Source organism: Vipera berus, assembly GCF_964194415.1.
Source record: "Vipera berus genome assembly, chromosome: 7".
Lineage (NCBI taxonomy): Eukaryota > Metazoa > Chordata > Lepidosauria > Squamata > Viperidae > Vipera > Vipera berus.
The window spans coordinates 22183264-22201879 of NC_138209.1; the positions used below are offsets into that span (position 1 = coordinate 22183264).

At 44.1% G+C, this 18616-nt stretch overlaps 1 protein-coding gene across 2 annotated transcripts in view; it reads left to right on the forward strand.

Moving 5' to 3' along the window:
- Nucleotides 1-18616, forward strand: part of GSTCD (glutathione S-transferase C-terminal domain containing) — a 47095-nt gene that overhangs the window by 17533 nt on the left and 10946 nt on the right. For both annotated transcript variants that reach the window (XR_014027122.1, XM_081332820.1), the window contains exons 6-10: nt 8872-8987; nt 9667-9711; nt 10315-10443; nt 10935-11068; nt 15690-15720. Coding sequence is in view for 1 of the 2 variants with exons in the window: in XM_081332820.1 (XP_081188946.1) it covers nt 8872-8987; nt 9667-9711; nt 10315-10443; nt 10935-11068; nt 15690-15720 (455 nt within the window). In the remaining variant the exon portion in view is untranslated. The remainder of the gene's footprint in view (nt 1-8871; nt 8988-9666; nt 9712-10314; nt 10444-10934; nt 11069-15689; nt 15721-18616) is intronic.

Sequence of the window (18616 nt, forward strand, 5' to 3'; positions counted from 1 at the left end):
CATAAGTAAAAGAAAAGCATTTCAATATATACCTTATAGACCAGATTAGAAACGAAAAAGCCATATAGTTGTTCGATGTTATAACTTAAGTCTACTTAAGTCACAGAACCATTCATAAGTATTTGTACTGCTGAAGTCTAATATTAATGACTGTTCAAAGTTACAACAGCACTGAAAAAAGCAACTTATTATCATTTTCACACTTATGAGCTTTGCAGTATCACGTAATCAAAATTCAGTCGCTTGACCACTGACTCATATTTATGATGGTTGCAGTGTCCCAGTGTCATGTGATCAACTTCTGATAAGAAAAGTCAGTGGGGAAACCAGATTCACTTAACAACAATTTTACTAATTCAGCAACTGCAGTTATGCACCTAACAACTGAGGCAAAAAAGGTCATAACATGAGGCAAAGCTCACTTAACAAATGTCTCACTTAAGCGGCATATATTTTGGGCTGAATTGTGGTCATAAGTCGAGGACTAGCTGTAGAGCTATTAATTCTAAAATGTAGGGCGTACATACAGTTGAAACCTACATTTTTAGCTGGAACTAGTTCAGGGGTAGGCAACCTTGGCTCTTGGACTTGAACTCCCAGAATTCCTGAGCCAGGCATGCTGAGGGGAGAGAGGTTTCAAAAGCTGAGCCATGCTGGCTCATGAATTCTGGGAGTTGAAGTCCACGACTCATAAAAGAGCCAAGGTTGCCTACCCCTGAACTAGTTAGTAATTGTTACTATTTTATGTTCATTCCATAAATTACCAGTGCATGTACAGAACATTCAGGAATAAGCAGGTTCTTGGTTCAGATTTCATAGTACACTTTAGAAACACTATCCTTGGTTTGGGAAGAGCTTTGTGTGTACAACTTGCCTTAGATATTGTGCTGCAGTATAATGTCATTCCACTTTGTCATGTTTTCTGTAAATCCATCTGAATGTTAAAACATTTATAAAACTATCCAGATAAAATGTAGCTGCCATTTTAAAACATGTGTGTGTGTGTGTGTGTGTGTGTATTCTATAGTCTTCAAATAAATACCGTATATACTTGAGTATAAGCCGACTCGAGTATAAGCCAAGACCCCTAATTTTACCCCCAAAAAACTGAAAAAAGTTATTGACTCGAGTATAAGCCGAGTATAAGTATAAGCTTGGCCCCTTCTTAGCAACATATCTATATTCTGTGCCACGACGAGCTGCTCGTTGACTCCGCCGGCGGCTGTTTCTTGCCGCCTCCCAGCTGATGGAGCTGCGCGACCACCGGCAGCCGTCTCCAGCCTTCTCCCAGCCATCCCTGCCGGCACGTGTGCTCTGTGGCCGTTCATGGCCGCCCCCGTTGGCCCCCCCGACCGTGGGTGCAGCCGCGGGTCCGGCGTTCGCCCGCCGAACAGCTGATGGGCGCGGGCGTGGCCGGGCTATCTCCGGAGCCGGGCGGGTTCCACTGGCTGGGCTCCCCACAGCTGCCTCAGCAGTTGGCGCGGCTGCGGGTCCGGCGTTCGCCCGCCGAACAGCTGATGGGCGCGGGCGTGGCCGGGCTGTCTCCGGAGCCGGGCGGGTTCCACCGGCTGGGCTCCCCACGGCTGCCTCAGCAGTTGGCGCGGCCGCGGGTCCGGCGTTCGCCCGCCGAACAGCTGATGGGTGCGGGCGTGGCCGGGCTGTCCCCAGAGCCGGGCGGGTTCCACCGGCTGGGCTCCCCACGGCTGCCTCAGCAGTTGGCGGGGCCGCGGGTCCGGCGTTCGCCCGCCGAACAGCTGATGGGCGCGGGCGTGGCCGGGCTGTCCCCAGAGCCGGGCGGGTTCCACCGGCTGGGCTCCCCACGGCTGCCTCAGCAGTTGGCGGGGCCACGGGTCCGGCGTTCGCCCGTCGAACAGCTGATGGGCGCGGGCGTGGCCGGGCTGTCCCCAGAGCCAGGCGGGTTCCACCGGCGTTTGTCGTTCGCCCGCCGAACAGCTGATGGGCGCGGGCGTGGCCGGGCTGTCTCCGGAGCCGGGCGGGTTCCACCGGCTGGGCTCCCCACGGCTGCCTCAGCAGTTGGTGCGGCCGCGGGTCCGGCGTTCGCCCGCCGAACAGCTGATGGGCGCGGGCGTGGCCGGGCTGTCCCCAGAGCCGGGCGGGTTCCACCGGCTGGGCTCCCCACGGCTGCCTCAGCAGTTGGCGGGGCCACGGGTCCGGCGTTCGCCCGTCGAACAGCTGATGGGCGCGGGCGTGGCCGGGCTGTCCCCAGAGCCAGGCGGGTTCCACCGGCGTTTGTCGTTCGCCCGCCGAACAGCTGATGGGCGCGGGCGTGGCCGGGCTGTCTCCGGAGCCGGGCGGGTTCCACCGGCTGGGCTCCCCACGGCTGCCTCAGCAGTTGGTGCGGCCGCGGGTCCGGCGTTCGCCCGCCGAACAGCTGATGGGCGCGGGCGTGGCCGGGCTCTCCCCGGAGCCGGGCGGATTCCACCGGCGGTCGGCGTTCGCCCGCCGAACAGCTGATGGGCGCGGGCGTGGCCGGGCTGTCTCCGGAGCCGGGCGGGTTCCACCGGCTGGGCTCCCCACGGCTGCCTCAGCAGTTGGCGCGGCCGCGGGTCCGGCATTCGCCCGCCGAACAGCTGATGGGCGCGAGCGCAGCTGGGCCTTCTCTGGTGCTGGGTAGTTGCCACCGGTCGTGCTCCCCCGATCCCCACTGTGTTGTCGAGCCCGTAGGGCTTGACACCTGGCAGCACATCCCGCAGGGAAGGTCTGCTAGGGAGGTGGCAGTCAAGCGTTGTTTCCCTCCTCGTGCGTGTGTGTGTGTGTGTGTGTGTGTGTGTGTGAGACCTGCGGGAACGGCTGGTAGAGGTGGCGGCAGTCCGGCGTTTCCCCCCTCATGCATGCGTGCGTGTGTCAGACCCGCGGGAATGGCTGGTAAGTTAGTGGCGTCCCCCCCCTCCTGTGTGTCGGGTCCACGGGGCTTGACACACAGAGAAACGCAAATGCCGGACTGCCGCCACCTTTACTAGCCATTCCTGCGGGTCTGACACACACACACACACACACACACGCACGAGGGGGAGAAACAACGCTGGACTGCCGCCACCTCTGCCAGCCCTGCAAGCCTCTGCCGCTTCTCCAACGTGGAGATTTCTAGAGGTATTGGACTTCCAAGGAGACGCAGACTGCAGGGCAAGTCGGCCGAGTGCCTTGGCGACATTCCGGCAAGGCAAAAGGCACAAAGGGGGCAGGGGTCCCTCAGGCCGGCTGGGGAGGGGGAAAGCGCGTGCTCTCGGCTGGCTTAACCCAGTTCCATTTTGCAAGGCAAAAAGGAGCCGGGAGAGGGAAGCAGGGAGGAGCTCTCCGCCCACCCTCTCTCCCGCCTTTCATTCCCCGCGTTGAACAGCGCGAGTACACACGCTACGTGACTGGAGACGCATCCCTCCCTCCGGCCAGCTTGTTCTGCTCTCGCTCCGTCCGTACAAAACAACTGTTATCCAGCTTTATTTACTCCTGCCCGAGCCAGCAGGGCTTACATTCTCCTCTTCTCCCCCTCCCCCTCCCCCTCACTGGAGCGCTGCCTGCCGCCTTTATTCCCCCCCGCCCCCTCCGCAGAACAAAGGAATGCGAGGCGCCGAGGCAGCGCCCTCCAGCCAGCCCCTTCCAGCGCGCGCGCTTCTCGCCCAGTCATAACAACCAACGCCTTAAGGACTGCTGCGAGTCCTCTGGCTCCCTTCTCCGGTCGCCGCAGCCGCCGTCACCCTCCGCCCCGGCAGAGGCTTGCAGGGCTGGCAGAGGTGGCGGCAGTCCAGCGTTGTTTCTCCCCCACGTGCGTGTGTGTGTGTGTGTGTGTCAGACCCGCAGGAATGGCTAGTAAAGGTGGTGGCAGTCCGGCATTTGCATTTCTCTGTGTGTCAAGCCCCGTGGGCCGACACACAGGAAGGGGGGGAATGCCGGAATGCCGCTTCCCTACCAGCCATTCCCGTGGGTCTAACACACACACACACACACACACGCACGAGAGGGAGAAACAACGCTCTGGGCGGCAGAGGCCTGGAGAAGGAAAAATCGGCCGCAGCCTCGGGGTCGGCTTCTCCGGGGGCGCCGCCGCGATTCTGCAGGGGCCAGGTAGTGAAGACTCGCCGGGGAGGACGGGTGCCGTTGCAGCGCCCGGGGAAGCGTAGCCTGCTTGACCCACGGCCGGCGGGGGAGACCGGTGCAGGGACACGCCGGGGAGCCTCCGCCGTGGGGAGGTGCTGCCACTGCCTTTCACTCCTCCATGACTGCGGAGGCTTCCCGGCAGCGACGTCGAGAGCCGCAAAGCAGGAGCGCCCGCCGGACGGGTCGCGGCTGGAGGGCCGACCTTTTTCCTTCCGTGTGCGGAGCGAAGCGCTTCGACTGCGTCGTGGAAGCGCCACCCGAGAGTCTTTCGGGTGGCGGATCCAGCCCCGCCACGGGCGCTGAGTTTGAAGAGAGGCTGGTCCTCCCGCTGCATCAGCCGAGAAGTGGAGTTGCCGGTCCTCGTACTTTCTAAAAGCAGCGGGTGCAGATGCGCTGCTGAAATGTTCAAAATCCAACTTTTCTGCTTTTTGAAACGCACCACCGGCCGCTCCATCCAGAAGCCCAGATTCGGGAGGGCTGCTTGGCTTCCACTTGAGCCCATCTATGTCCGCGAGCCCCCCCCCACTACCCCTAGACCTCAGCCTGGGTCCCCTGTCCGACCCGGAGGAGTATTTTTTTAAAAAAACTTCTATCGGGATTTGTTCCTGGAGTTTAAATCCTTGCAGTCCGAAGCAAGAGAGAAAGCCGCGACCTCCTCCTGCGGGAGATTCTCTGCCGGCTCCGAAGAGCTCGACCACCAACGCCGGGGCGGCAGAGGCTTGCAGGGCTGGCAGAGGTGGCGGCAGTCCAGCGTTGTTTCTCCCCCTCGTGCGTGTGTGTGTGTGTCAGACCCGCAGGAATGGCTAGTAAAGGTGGCGGCAGTCCGGCATTTGCGTTTCTCTGTGTGTCAAGCCCCGTGGGCTCGACACACAGAAGGGGGGGAATGCCGGAATGCCGCTTCCCTACCAGCCATTCCCGTGGGTCTGACACACACACGCACGCACGAGGGGGAGAAACAACGCTGGACTGCTGCCACCTCTGCCAGTCCCGCAAGCCTCTGCCGCCCCGGCAGAGGCTTGCAGGGCTGGCAGAGGTGGCGGCAGTCTAGCGTTGTTTCTCCCCCTCATGCGTGTGTGTGTGTGTGTGTGTGTCAGACCCGCAGGAATGGCTAGTAAAGGTGGCAGCAGTCCGGCATTTGCGTTTCTCTGTGTGTCAAGCCCCGTGGGCTCGACACACAGGAAGGGGGGGAATGCCGGAATGCCGCTTCCCTACCAGCCATTCCCGTGGGTCTGACACACACACGCACACACGAGGGGGAGAAACAACGCTGGACTGCCGCCACCTCTACCAGCTCTGCAAGGCTCTGCCCCTCCCTTCTCTCAGCAGCCTGTTCCGAACGAAGGGACAGTTCTTTTTTTTTTGTTCACTGGAGTATAAGCCGAAGTGGATTTTTTCAGCCCAAAAAGTGGGCTGAAAAATTCGGCTTATACTCAAGTATATACGGTATATATTCTATTTACAATCTTATGAATAGTGAAAAGCAGAACTTTTTAACAATTACAATAGCCATTCCACATTTTAATTACTTTGTAAGTCTTGATCATAATATTGTAGCTTGTGTGCTTTCTCCAGGGGAGGGAGGGAGGGAGAGAGAGAAGTCTCTGCTTTTTTGGTATTTTTTTTCTCTGGCACTAAAAGTCTTCTTGAAAGAGGCATCAATCATTTTGATTTATGCTATCCTTGGTATTATGTATATCTGTTAAAATCATCTGTTTATATCTGGCCAAAGTTCATCCAGAAACAACCTTTCTTTGTGACAGTTGGATTTGGGATGTTAGAAGTTACTGGCATTGCAGGGACATTTTACTAATAAGTAACATAATTGTTACTAATTATGATGACAATATGATTTTTTTTGGCTGTTGTCAGTAAGAAACATTACTTGATTCTCAGTGACAGAATTTTAGAGATTGTTCTTCACCATACTATTTTGTCTTACACTCTTAAGGGTATGGTGAATTAAAACGGTACTCATTGTAAAATGACTTCCACAAGGTGAATTGTTCTTTCCCACAGACTTTGAATATGCTTTTTAACTACCTAGCTAAAGATGATTAGCCACAGTAGCTAGGAATTCCGTCAATTCTCAAATGATCCATTAGTGATTCTTTTATTTTTAATTTCAATTCTAAAGTGAGGGGGAAGATGCGTAACTTTTATGAAACTCTACAACAGTTTTATTGTTTTCTATTATTTATAACTATAAATAATAACCTATGACATCTAAGTTAGAGCTGTTGCTTAAAACATTTATTCATTTATTATATAGTAAGTATAGCATAAGGGACACGGTGGCTCAGTGGGTTAGGATGCTGAGCTTGTCGATCAGAAGGTCGGCAGTTTGGCAGGTCGAATCCCGAGTGCCGCGTAACAGAGTTGAGCGCCTGTTACTCGTCCCAGCTTCTGCCAACCTAGCAGTTCGAAAGCACGTAAAAATGCAAGTAGAAAAATAGGGACCACTACGGTGGGAAGGTAACAGCGTTCCATGCGCCTTTGGCGTCTAGTCATGCCGGCCACATGACCACGGAGATGTCCTCAGACAAGCGCTGGCTCTTCGGCTTTGAAACGGAGATGAGCACCGGCCCCTAGAGTCGGAAACGACTAGCACGCATGTGCGGGGGAACCTTTACCTTTACCTTAAGTATAGCAAACCAGGAAAAGAATGTTTTATTTTTTGATCTTGGTTTTGGTTATAATGGATGGATGGATGGATAGATCTAATATGTTCTATTTATGAATCTTTGTCCAAATTACTTGCTATCTCATTGGTAACTTGGTAACGTAAAGTGACTTAAAGTGACAGTGAAATTAAGTAATACTGCTTAAGAATATGTAGAATTTGTTCGTAAGAAATACAAAAAAGGAAAAACAGAAAACAATGTTTAAAAAAACCTCATAATCAGATCTCCAAATGTTTTTCATTAGAAAGAATTAGAAAGAAAGTTCATTTCTTTTCGGACTTTTAAAATAAGAGCATTAGATTGAATGATTCAAATAGGCATTAGCAGTTTGTTGGTATGTATTTGCTTTATCAGATGTTATAGAAATGTCTCTTGAGAATTAAATAAAATTATGTACCAGAGGGTACAATTGATTAAACTGTCCCTTCAGTGAAATTCTTACTGATTGCTATTTTCATATAGTTTGTTTTGATTTTATTTCAGTTAGTTTCTCAAATTCAAGCCGAAGAGAACCTAGTCAGGACATTATTTTATTTTATTTGTTAGATTTATACTGTTATTTTTCCAGGAAATATTTGGAAAAGCTGTGTGGGAAAAGCCGTTTTCTTCTGCTTGAAATCTTGTAAGAACTTATTTTAACAGAAAACAATTTGGCTAGTAGAGCTAAAGGAAACAACAAGAGTTAAGAAAAACACGTTGTAATACCATGCTGTCCTGAATTACATTTTAAGTCAACTTTTCACGCATCAATTGTCTTTCATGCTTCCTCTTCCATATTTAGGAGGTGTGGTAGCAGTCTAAGGAATATTTGCCAAATTGTTAAAGATAGTCACAACATATAGTTAATTCAGAAGTATTTGCTGTTGTTCTTGCACGACAAGTTAAAGCAGAAGGAATTACAGAAGTAAAATGTTTTTTCTTAGGGCACAAATTATTCTTTTAATATGCAAGTCTGGTTTTTATTCTTATGATTTAAATTACAGTTCCTGTGTATGGTCATTGTCTAAATTGCTGAATGTTTGTGAAGGAAAGTTCTGCTTTTCACAAAAATCTAAACATTAAATACGGGCTATGTTTTGCAATAAGTTATAGCCATTTGCAGAACCCTGCCAAATGTAGTAAAAGGTTAGCATTTCGTAAAGCCAATAATAGAAGAAAAAAAAGAAAACCTATTGAGGCTGCTCTGCGAGGTTATTTTTTAATCTCCTGTTCCTGTCGCCATTGTTTTTAATCTAACTCTTAATATTTTGTCAGATTTGTATTTATAGGAATTTAAAATCTGTTTTATACTATTCATTGGTTCTGCTGCCTCAAGACAATGCAAACCTTGATAAAGCTAAAACTCGGCTTCTTCAGTTAAAAAGAACTTATGCCGAGTGTGGCCTCTGCTGGAGATAAATAATTTCTGGTTTTCTTGTTGATTGTGGATTTCTCGAATAAAAGAAATCAAAGTGAATTGGACCTTCATTTTAATGAACAAGCATTTTTTTTGTTTAAAATGAGATAGAAAATATTGTAATCCGCTGTGTAGTGCATTTTGTGACTTTTGAATGTTGCATAAGGAACCAAAAATAGTAGAGGCTGACATTTAATCCTTAGTAAATCTGAACGCACATATATAAACTTATATTGTGCAGATTATTGTAGTATCAGATTACATTGTCAGATGAAACCAGAGTAGTAGAAAGAAGGAAGTTCTGTCAATTTTACTGGATCTCAAAATACCAATTGGGATTACACTTAGAATTTTTGTGGGGATTCCATAAAAAATAATAAGGATGTAGACTAGACTGGGAGTCAGTAAATACCTTGGAACAATGCAGTGGCAAACTACTTTTGTTTTGGCAAAGAAAATTACATGGATGTGTCAGAGAACCTACGCTTACTTGGAAAACTGACTTATGATGTAACCGAGATTGTTCTTTTCTCCTTTTTTCACCATTTGAAATCAGAATTACTGCTGCTAAACTTTAAGAATAAATCCATTGCAAATCAGAATAAGTAGTTAAATAATTGATTTTAAAAAAAGAAACTTTTTTTTCCTCAGTCAATTTATATTTCTTTTTCTCATTCTTAGGAAAGATGTCTGCTGATCGTGCTTTGAGGAAACAGCAGCAGCTGAACAACTTAATAGCTTTAGTGACAAAACTGTCTAAGCCTGGAGATGTAATTGTGGATTTTTGCAGTGGTGGGGTAATGTAGTAAATTACAATCTCAATTATTTTTCACATATACAAGTATACCACCAGCCTACAAGACAGAGGCAAACAAATTAGAGGTTCATTGACTTTCATGTGCCTGTTGATATTTTGTTGCAATACATTGCATATAAGGATATGCAAAATGTTCCATACCTGTGCCACAGGTTTCAATGCCCATCTCAAGCATACATCTCTCAATCCATATATTGGGGCAAAAGCGTGTACTTTTTTCAGAGACAGAGGTTGTTCTGAGGTTCAGAGCAGAAGTGATAGGGAAATACACAGTAAAAGATCATTGCCAGAACGAACAAGTGCGCAGGCCAGCCTATTGGCACAATGAGTGTCTGGGGGAAGGAAAAGACTCTTAAGTTTGGAGGCCAGAGAAAGGTGATGTGCTGAGAGGGAGAAATCCCAGGCAAACCAGTCTTACTTTACTTATCCTGTAAAACCACTTTGGGATCCATCCAGATTTTGTTTCCTTAAAACCCGGAATAACCATAACGGATGTGTTTTTTATGATGAACCATGGCTAATCCAAAATTCTTCTGGAACTTCTGTAATTTATTTTACATTCAAAATAAAGTATATTTTCCATTTCAAGCACATTTCCAGTTGTAAAGCAGTGGCTGTGTGGAATTAAGATTTACTTCTTCATTTCTTGTCTTGAACAGGGCCATGTTGGAATTGTTCTTGCTTATATGTTACCACTGTGCCAGGTAAAGTACCAATAAAATAAATATTGGTAATTCAAAATTTCAAATATGCAATTAGATACATTTGGCTTATGTGCTGTAGTATGTTTTTCAAATACCTATTCACCTTTTTCTGGATATATTTTTTTAACTGATCATAATGAACCATCCTTCAATAACAATACTTCATCTTAAATTTGGAAGTGGTCCAGTATGTCAGTGTCCTTCCTTTATGTTGTGCTTTATTAAGCTTGAGTTGGATCTTTCTCTGACTATATTCCAATTTGCAACTTCCACAGTTATTATAAAATATCATATCATTGTGTATCCTACACGATACTTGTAAAACTTTTAAATAAATTTATATAAATCTGATAAAAATGCTAAAGCAATGGCCTGAATATGTTTTAGCTTAAACTCATTCCAAAACTTTACATAATCCCAAATCTGTTGGCAAATTGGAAATCTTAAGCTTAACTGCATTTCATTTATGTTTATAATGGAAATATTTCTGTTCAAGGAAACTTTATGCAAGCTCTTCAGTCTTTTCATTGCAAAATATATGTATTGTTTTTTAATCCAGGAATTGACCGGGATTATTTTTTTCTTTTTCTTTTTTAAATGTAGATAATTTTGGTTGAAAATAAAGAACAGTCACTCATATGTGCCAAAAAAAGAAGTGATGAATTAGGATTAGATAATATATGGTTCATCCAAGCGAATATGGACAATTTTAAAGGAAGTTTTAATATTGGGGTAAGCTATTTTAGCACTGTAATTATTACCTTGTTTGCACTTGAAAAGCTAAAGATGCTATCTTAAAATAATTTTCATTTAGGGAAAGAGTTTTGAGTTAATGTTGACATTTATTCTCATGCCAGTTTCTATAACATTATTTCTAATTGAGTATGAATAATAAAAATCACAATTAACAAAAGCTGATGGTCCAATAGATAACTCAGCTGTTCAGAAAATGACATGGGAACGATTGGTTCCTTATTCATTATATGCTTTCATTCATGGAATCACTTATCATTGACAAAAAAAAGACGCTTCCCTCTCTTATTCAGTGCACCTTCCAAATATGCTTAGTGCACTCTTTAATTTTGCGGAATATGAATAGAAAGCCTTTATTTCTCATGGACACTTGGTAGTGGGACAGTGTATTCTATTCAAATTTGTGTCATTGACTGAGATGGGCAGCCATAAAAATTGAACAAATAAATATTTAGAGTTTCTTTTTGCAGGTGGCACTGCATGCTTGTGGTGTGGCAACGGACATGGTTATTGAACACTGTATCAAAGTTGGTGCAGCATTTGTTATTTCTCCTTGCTGTTATGGTTTCATACAGAATACATCTAAGTTTGTATTTCCACGAAGGTCAGTTGCTTTTCCAATATGTTAAAATTTATAGCATTTTACCCAACATCTGAAACTGCATTTTGGGTACGGTGGTAAAAGCTTTCTCACATAATAGAGAAAACAGCAAATCCAAGCATTATGTTTAACAGCTGGTATTTTAAAATATTTAAAGTTGCTTATAATTTATATCAAAATATTTCAGGTTGTGTTACTTAAGAAAAATGCAAGTTACTAGTGCTGTGTTATGTAGAAAAGAAATACATAGTCCCATCCCAAAACATACAATTGGAAAAAGTCATTTTGTTTATGAAATCCATCATCCTTCTCAACGGTGAAATCCTGATTAAAGCATCCCGATAAATGTCTGACTTCCACTTGAACAGATCCAGTGTAGCTCATTGGTCTTATTTTTGAGAAATCTTTTTCTAACTTTCAATTGGATTCTATCTTTCTGTAACTTAAAACTTTTCATCTGGGTTCTACAACCAGAACCAACAGATTCTTGTCTCTCGTTGGGATATATTTTCATGTTTATGAAGAGTGCAGGCTATCCTTCCATTGTCTTCTCAAAGCTAAAGAGGCCCAATTTCTTCTAAGTCTCTTAGGAGTCTTACAAGATCCTCTGATCATTCCTTCTGAGAACCTTTTGTTCTAATCCTTCTTAAAGTGTGATGCCTAGAACTAGGTATATTTAAAGTGTGGTTTGATCAGTGTAGAATATGGTAGAATATTCCTTCCTGTTATTTGGAAATTCTTCTGTTGAGACAGCCTAAAATTACATTGCTCTTTTTCTTCCAGCCATGTCACACTGCTCACTTAAACTCCATTCATTTATTTGCAACCAGTGGCGTAGCGTGGGTTGTCAGCACCCGGGGCAAGGCAAGTAATTTGCGCCCCCTAACCTGTGGATTTTAGCACTCGAGTCTCTTCCACTAGCTCAGGAATTCTGGGAGTTGAAGTCCATGAGTCATAAAAGAACCAAGGTTGCCTACCCCTGAGTTAGGTTCAAGGCAAAAAAGGGTCTCTGGAGAAGAGGGAAAATGCTAGTTTAAAACTGAAACAAGGCAACTTTAAGGTGCCTCAGCTGTGATTTAGGATGAGACAAAGAGAGGACATGGCGTTGAAAATGGTTAATGGGGCATGTTTGTTCCACTCTTAGTGGACGTCAGGATAAACCCCACGAGAGAATGACCTTACATGTGAATAGGCTTGGACTACGTTTGTAGATTGAGTGCATACATCACATGGAGCGATGATGGGCTTCATCAAGATTTATGATCCCACAATTGGCTAGTTTTCTCCATCTTGTCCTAAACCCTGGATACCAACCACGGTTTATGGCTTAGCATGTGGCGTGGGGTTGACCCAACATGTTAGGCGACAAACAATGACTTCCAACTTACAATGCCTCAGCTTCCCAAGGTTATTCCAAAGCCGGAAAAGCCAACCAACCCACCCTGCAGCTTTGCCTGCTTAGGCTGAACCCCAGGAGTTCATACTTGCTGCGGCGCCCGACCTATTTTCTGCCCAGACGCTGCTTATCCAAGCCAAGCCGCCTCCTTCTCTTTGGCACCTCACCCCAAAGATTCGCCGGCCTGGCTGGAAACTCTCGCTGCTGGCGACGTGTGTCGGGGGGGCGGTCCCGATCGCCGATGCACGGTTGGATCGGCAACCTGCCGACGCAGCTTTCGTTCCAGAGCAGGGACCCCCGGAGAGTATCAGACAGTTGCTGTACAATTAAGTGATTTAAAAAGAACACAAAACTCCAGAATGTTAATTACCAAGAGAGGACATAGATACAACCCTGGGCCAGCAGCTTTTGAAGAAATGAAATAACTTTTGTTTGTAAGGCAGACCATCCAATATTCAGATGAAGATCTTCTCTATTCTTCTGCCCAGTTGGAATAATCATAAACTATTTAAAAATGAAATACGAGACAGAAGATATTATTCCAGTAGTTATAATGGGTAATCTGAAAGATCTCACTACACAAAAGGCCAAGAGCAAAGTTTACAAAAAACTAGCATTGGATGAAGTCCAGTGTCTATATAGTAAAGGAGCCAATATATTTCCTAAACACATTTTTACTGTTCTTTTTGTTTTGTTTTAATTACTCTAAACAATTTGGTTTGGTCAGCAAACTTGGCCATTTCACTCATGCACCAGATCGTTTATAAAAAAGGAAAGAACACTGATTCAAATACAGATCCTTGAAGAAGATTGCACTAGAGTTTATATAAAAGATAAGCAACAAGGCTGTTGACATTTCCAAACCTCATGACCACATAGTCCATATTTCCAGGGCAAATATGAGAGGTTAGGTGTTCCCAGTCCTGATTTATCCTGATCTTTGTTTCTGATCTTTGAGAAAACCTCACCATTTCTGTAGTGTTGGCTTGGGACTGATATAGGAAAGAATCATGCCACAAATTGTGCTTGGAACAAATAATGGTGTTTCACTTCTAGGAATTTGTGATGGGTTATGTTACAAGCAGGAGAGCCAGTTTAGTCGTGTAGTGGTTAAGACATCAGGCTACAAACCGGGAGACTATGAGTTCTAGTCCTGCCTTAGGCACAACGCTAGCTGGATGACCATGGACCAGTCAATCTGTCTCAGCCCTAGGAAGAAAACTACAGTCTCCAAGAATGATTGAATGGAAGAAAGAAAAATTACAAGCAGAAGCAAAGTCAGGTGGTTGCAAAATTATTCCACATATTTGAAAAGAAGTTCACACACGCACACACACCACTGGCCTTAAATGATTTGGTGAACTGTTCTCTGGTTTCTACATTAAAAATAGGAAAGGAAAGAATAGTTACCCTAGAAAACTGCCTTGCAACGTTAACTGAAAAATGGGTCAAATTTACAACTATTCAGCAGACTTTAATGAGAAACTTTGCAAAAAAAAGGAAAAAAGTTTCAAAGCCTTGAAGAAAAGCAACTAGTTTATCTTACTAGCTTCACCTACTTCACTTAGCTTAGTTATCTAGAGAAAGGGCATCCAACCTTGAAACTTTAAGACATGTGGACTTCAACTCCCAGAATTCCCAGCCATCATGGGTAATCTAGAGTAATCTGGGAGATCTAGACAAAAATCCACACAAGTTTCCATTTTCAAGTCTGTCTAACATATAGAGCACCTATCTTACTTAACCTAATGTCCAGAATGGCTTAAATTCTCGAGCGCCTTGGGAGAGCCTCCGCAGCGGAGCCCCGGGCTTGCAGGAGGGCCGCGCTCTGTGCACGCTCAGGAGCCGCCTTCTCCTTTGCGGGGGGGAGGAGGGAGAGAAGGCTTCCGCTTCCGTCCAGCGCCTGAGCGAAGGCGGAGCGGCCCGAAGGAGGAGTCACGCTGTGTGGTTGTGTGTTTGTGTTTGTGTGTGTGTGTGGCGCGCCGTGGGGCGTCAGGCCCTTCCCGGCTGGGGCTCCGGTGCCTCCGCCCTGCCGGATCCCGGCGCCGTCGAGTGCGCCCCCCCAGATGTTGCACCCGGTGCGGCCGGCCCCCCCTGCACCCCCCACGCTACGCCACTGTTTGCAACTACAAGATGTTTTCCTCATGTAGTGTTACCAGTGAGGTGTATCTCCTATTTGACTATATTAAGCTTTAATTTCCCTTAAAATTAAGAACCCCAACATTACATGGTCACCTTCTTCCTATATTTCTCCTAGTATTACTTCCTGCAAGGTTTTCCCTATTAGTTGGTATGGAGTTAGGAGTTTTCCTCCCCCTGAAGAAAAAAAAATCTGTTCATAAGACAAATCAAGAATTTTTTGGAATGACTATAGACTCCCAACAGATGTCTGGATGCTTGAAATCCTTTTATTACTCTTTGAAAGATTTGACATTTATTTTAAAAGGTATTGTTCACATTTTCTTTTTGAATAGGTAGAGATTTGGAGACACCAAGAACAATAATAGCAATAGTACTTAGGCTTATATAACACTTCATTGTGCTTTGCAGCACCCTCTAAGCATATTTATTCTTCCACTTATTTTAACCAAGATGGCCTCTATAGCCTTGTCACATTCATTCATTTGGATTTCTAAACAGGAGTGAATACTTTATTACTTCTGTTCCTTCTACAGTACATAAATATTTAAGTTACAGATATTCACATTTTTAACCCACCCCGTCCAAGGATTCTGTTTAAAGCTCTACTGATCAGACTTGTATTCTAAGTAATTTTTTAACCAGTTCTTCTAAGTTGTTAGACCTTGTGCCAGCAGTCCATTATTTAGATAATTGAGACTATGGTCCCCCAAACCATTTTTCCTGTCAACACCATTTGCATAGCCAGTCATTTCACTTGTTTTTGTAATTTTCCTCTCCAGACTCTTCTGTTGCAATCTCTGGAGAATGTATTCCTTCAGATGTTATCATGCATGTATAGCTATGGAAAGATAAGGCAATAAGTGCATCTATTCTAAAGTATTCCTGTTTTTTCAGGAACACTTCCAAACTAAGTTTTTAAGAATGCAACATTGTTCAAAACAAACTGAACTGCTAATCTGTTTTTAGAGGATAGGTTCTAAATAAAATCTGTTTTGGGTGCTTCTTTCTTACACAATGCGCAACAACACAATCACTTGATTAAGAATTTGTTTAACATTTAAAATAAGATCTTCTTTTCTGTTATAGCCATGTTTTCAAGAAAGTGCTGTCATATAAGGTAAGGAAAATATAAACTTTGGGTTTAGAATTTCATTCTACGTATCTTTCTTGTTTAGCTTAGTTTTACTGTAAAAAAAAATCTCCCATTAAAAATATATCAGAATAGCAAACTTAAAAAGCTTGTGTCTTTTTCTCCTTTTATTAATGGAATAAACATTTAGTAAATACAACTTTATTTTTAATTTATTTTCTTATCTTGTTTTTCAAATCCTAGAATTTAAAACAGCTATTAAGAATTTAAACGTGGGCCAAAAAACCCTTTAGTTCTAGTATAAAAAGAACTACGTCCATCCATCAATTGTACATACAAAGAATAGCTGTCAAATAGGTGGTTTCTACTGTCTTCTATGGTATCTGAAATATGTCTGGAGGCAGTCTGAGCCCATCCAGTAGTATTAGGCCAGATACAGATGTGTGCATCTTTGAAACAGTTTCCTGTTTTAACAACCATTCTGCTTCCATATGTTTCCCTCCTGATGTTCTCTCTAGATTGAAATTTCTTAATAAGTATCTCTCAACTTAATATTACAATATTTGGACTTGTACTTCAAATCCTTATTTAAAGAGCTAAATATAACATATTAATGATCCCCGTCTAAAGCAGCGAGGTATTTATATCAAATAACCGTTCCAAAAATCTGAAGGGCATTATTAACCTTAGTCCACTGCAATGTACGTCCCACAGTGCATTTTGTATCGGAGGGCCAATACAAAAATATACCATATGACCTGTGGCCCTGTGGACAAGGGATCATTGAAACTATAGCTCAAAGCCTGCCATACTGCATCAGGACTCACAGACTCAATTTATAACACCTTTCCTAATAAAATATCTGAGAAATACTGATATTTTTTATGTGCAACTGTTATAACTTTTATTGTCATTTTTTTATTGTGGATACACTGGCACACATTAAAAATGAAAATCTGTTGCTTGCTTGCAAAAGTGTGCATGTAGATAACACACATATAAACATGCTATATACAGCATATACAGTATATATATACCTACACCCTTACATATAAATACATATCAATATTAATCACTGTCCATCTTGAATGTATAGCGGAAAGAGGAAGCTTGAGAGTTCACAAGGTTAATACTGTATGGAACAAAACTGTGACTGAATCTGAATGTTCTGCTTCGGATGCCACGAAGCCTCCTCCCAGAAGGTAACAAGGTAAACAGGTTGTGAAGAGGATGTGTAGTGTCCCGCACAATCTTACGGACCCTGCTCAAGCAACGCTTATGTGCTATATCCTTGATGGAAGGGAGTGAACTGCCAGTAATCTTTTCAGCCATCCTCACCATTCTTTGCACTGCCTTCCTGATTGAAGCAGTGATGCTTCCAAACCAGACTGTAATGCAATATATATATTTTTTTAATTTTAATTCCATTTATATCCCTCCCTTCTCCGAAGACTCAGGGCGGCTTACAAGCTTAGCAGTAGCCTTCATTCTATGTATATGCCTGCTTATTAGGGCTTTCACACACACACCCCAAGCGGCATTATTACAAAGTCAGCTTAATTGCCCCCAACAATCTGGGTCCTCATTTTACCTACCTCGGAAGGATGGAAGGCTGAGTCGACCTTGAGCCTGGTGGGATGCGAACCTGCACTAATTGCAGGCAGCTGGTGTTACTTAAGGAGGCATTAGCCCACTGCTCCACCAAGGCTCTGACAGGATGACAGGATGCTTTCAGTCGTCCCTCTAGAAAGTGGGATAGGGGAAGGAAGATGTACTTTTCTCATGCGACGCAGAAAATGTGCATGCTGCTGTTCCTGCTTCACTGGTGTTTTTCATACACCAGTTCACCAAACCTCTACCTCCTTGAGGTAAGCACATCTTGAATAAAGCCCACTACTATTATATCGTCAGCATACTTCACAATATGGTTGCTGAGGAGAACCTGTGCCCAAGAAAATAGTGTTAGAAATATTAGTCCCAACTCACACATACTAGGGCCTGACAAGAAAATCAAGAATCCAGTTGCACAAAGGAGTATTAAAGCCTAAAGGGCCAAGTTTGTCTACTAGATGCTGAGGAATGATTGTGTTTAATGCTGAACTGAAGTTGATAAACAGCATATGCACATGAGTATTTCTTTCCTCTAAGTCAGGGGTGTCAAACGGCCAGCCCGTTGGCTGGATGTGTCATGCCAAAACTGCGCCCACCCTAGCTACAGCAATGGGGGAAAAGTTGCGATATGTCATGACACGTCACGTGATGTTATAAGTTTGACACCCCTGCTCTAAGTGCTCCAAGCTCAGATGGAGAACAGAAGAAATAGCATCCTCTGTAGAGTGATCAGATTCTCTGAACGTGGCCAAAGTCTGCTCTGCTGTGTGTAAAATTAGACAAACTTTAACTGGCCTTCATTAATCTTATCACCAATTGCGATATATTATTTTCTCTTTTATTTTTTTACTATTATTATTATTGTTTTAATGTTTTATTTGCTAGTCTGTGACCATAATAAAAAATTGAAATTGAAACATAATAATGAATAGTTTTGAAGTTTCTAATAAATGAAAATATATTTTAAAAAGCTAATACATGCCACTGCTTAAATAAATAACTCACGTGGAACTTGATTTTTTTTTAACTCACAACTAGGGAGGTAAAAGAACACAGGATTAAATCTTTTCACATAATTTATTAAATCTATTCTGAACACTTTTTTAGATGAAATCACTTAAAAGGCATTTATATACAAAACTTATTATATATGTGTGTGTGTGTGTGTGTGTGTGTGTGTGTGTGTGTGTGTGTATGTATTGGGAGCAGTGGGCAAATACCTCCTTAAGTAACACCAGCTGCCTGCAATTAGTGCAGGTTCGCATCCCACCAGGCTCAAGGTTGACTCAGCCTTCCATCCTTCCGAGGTAGG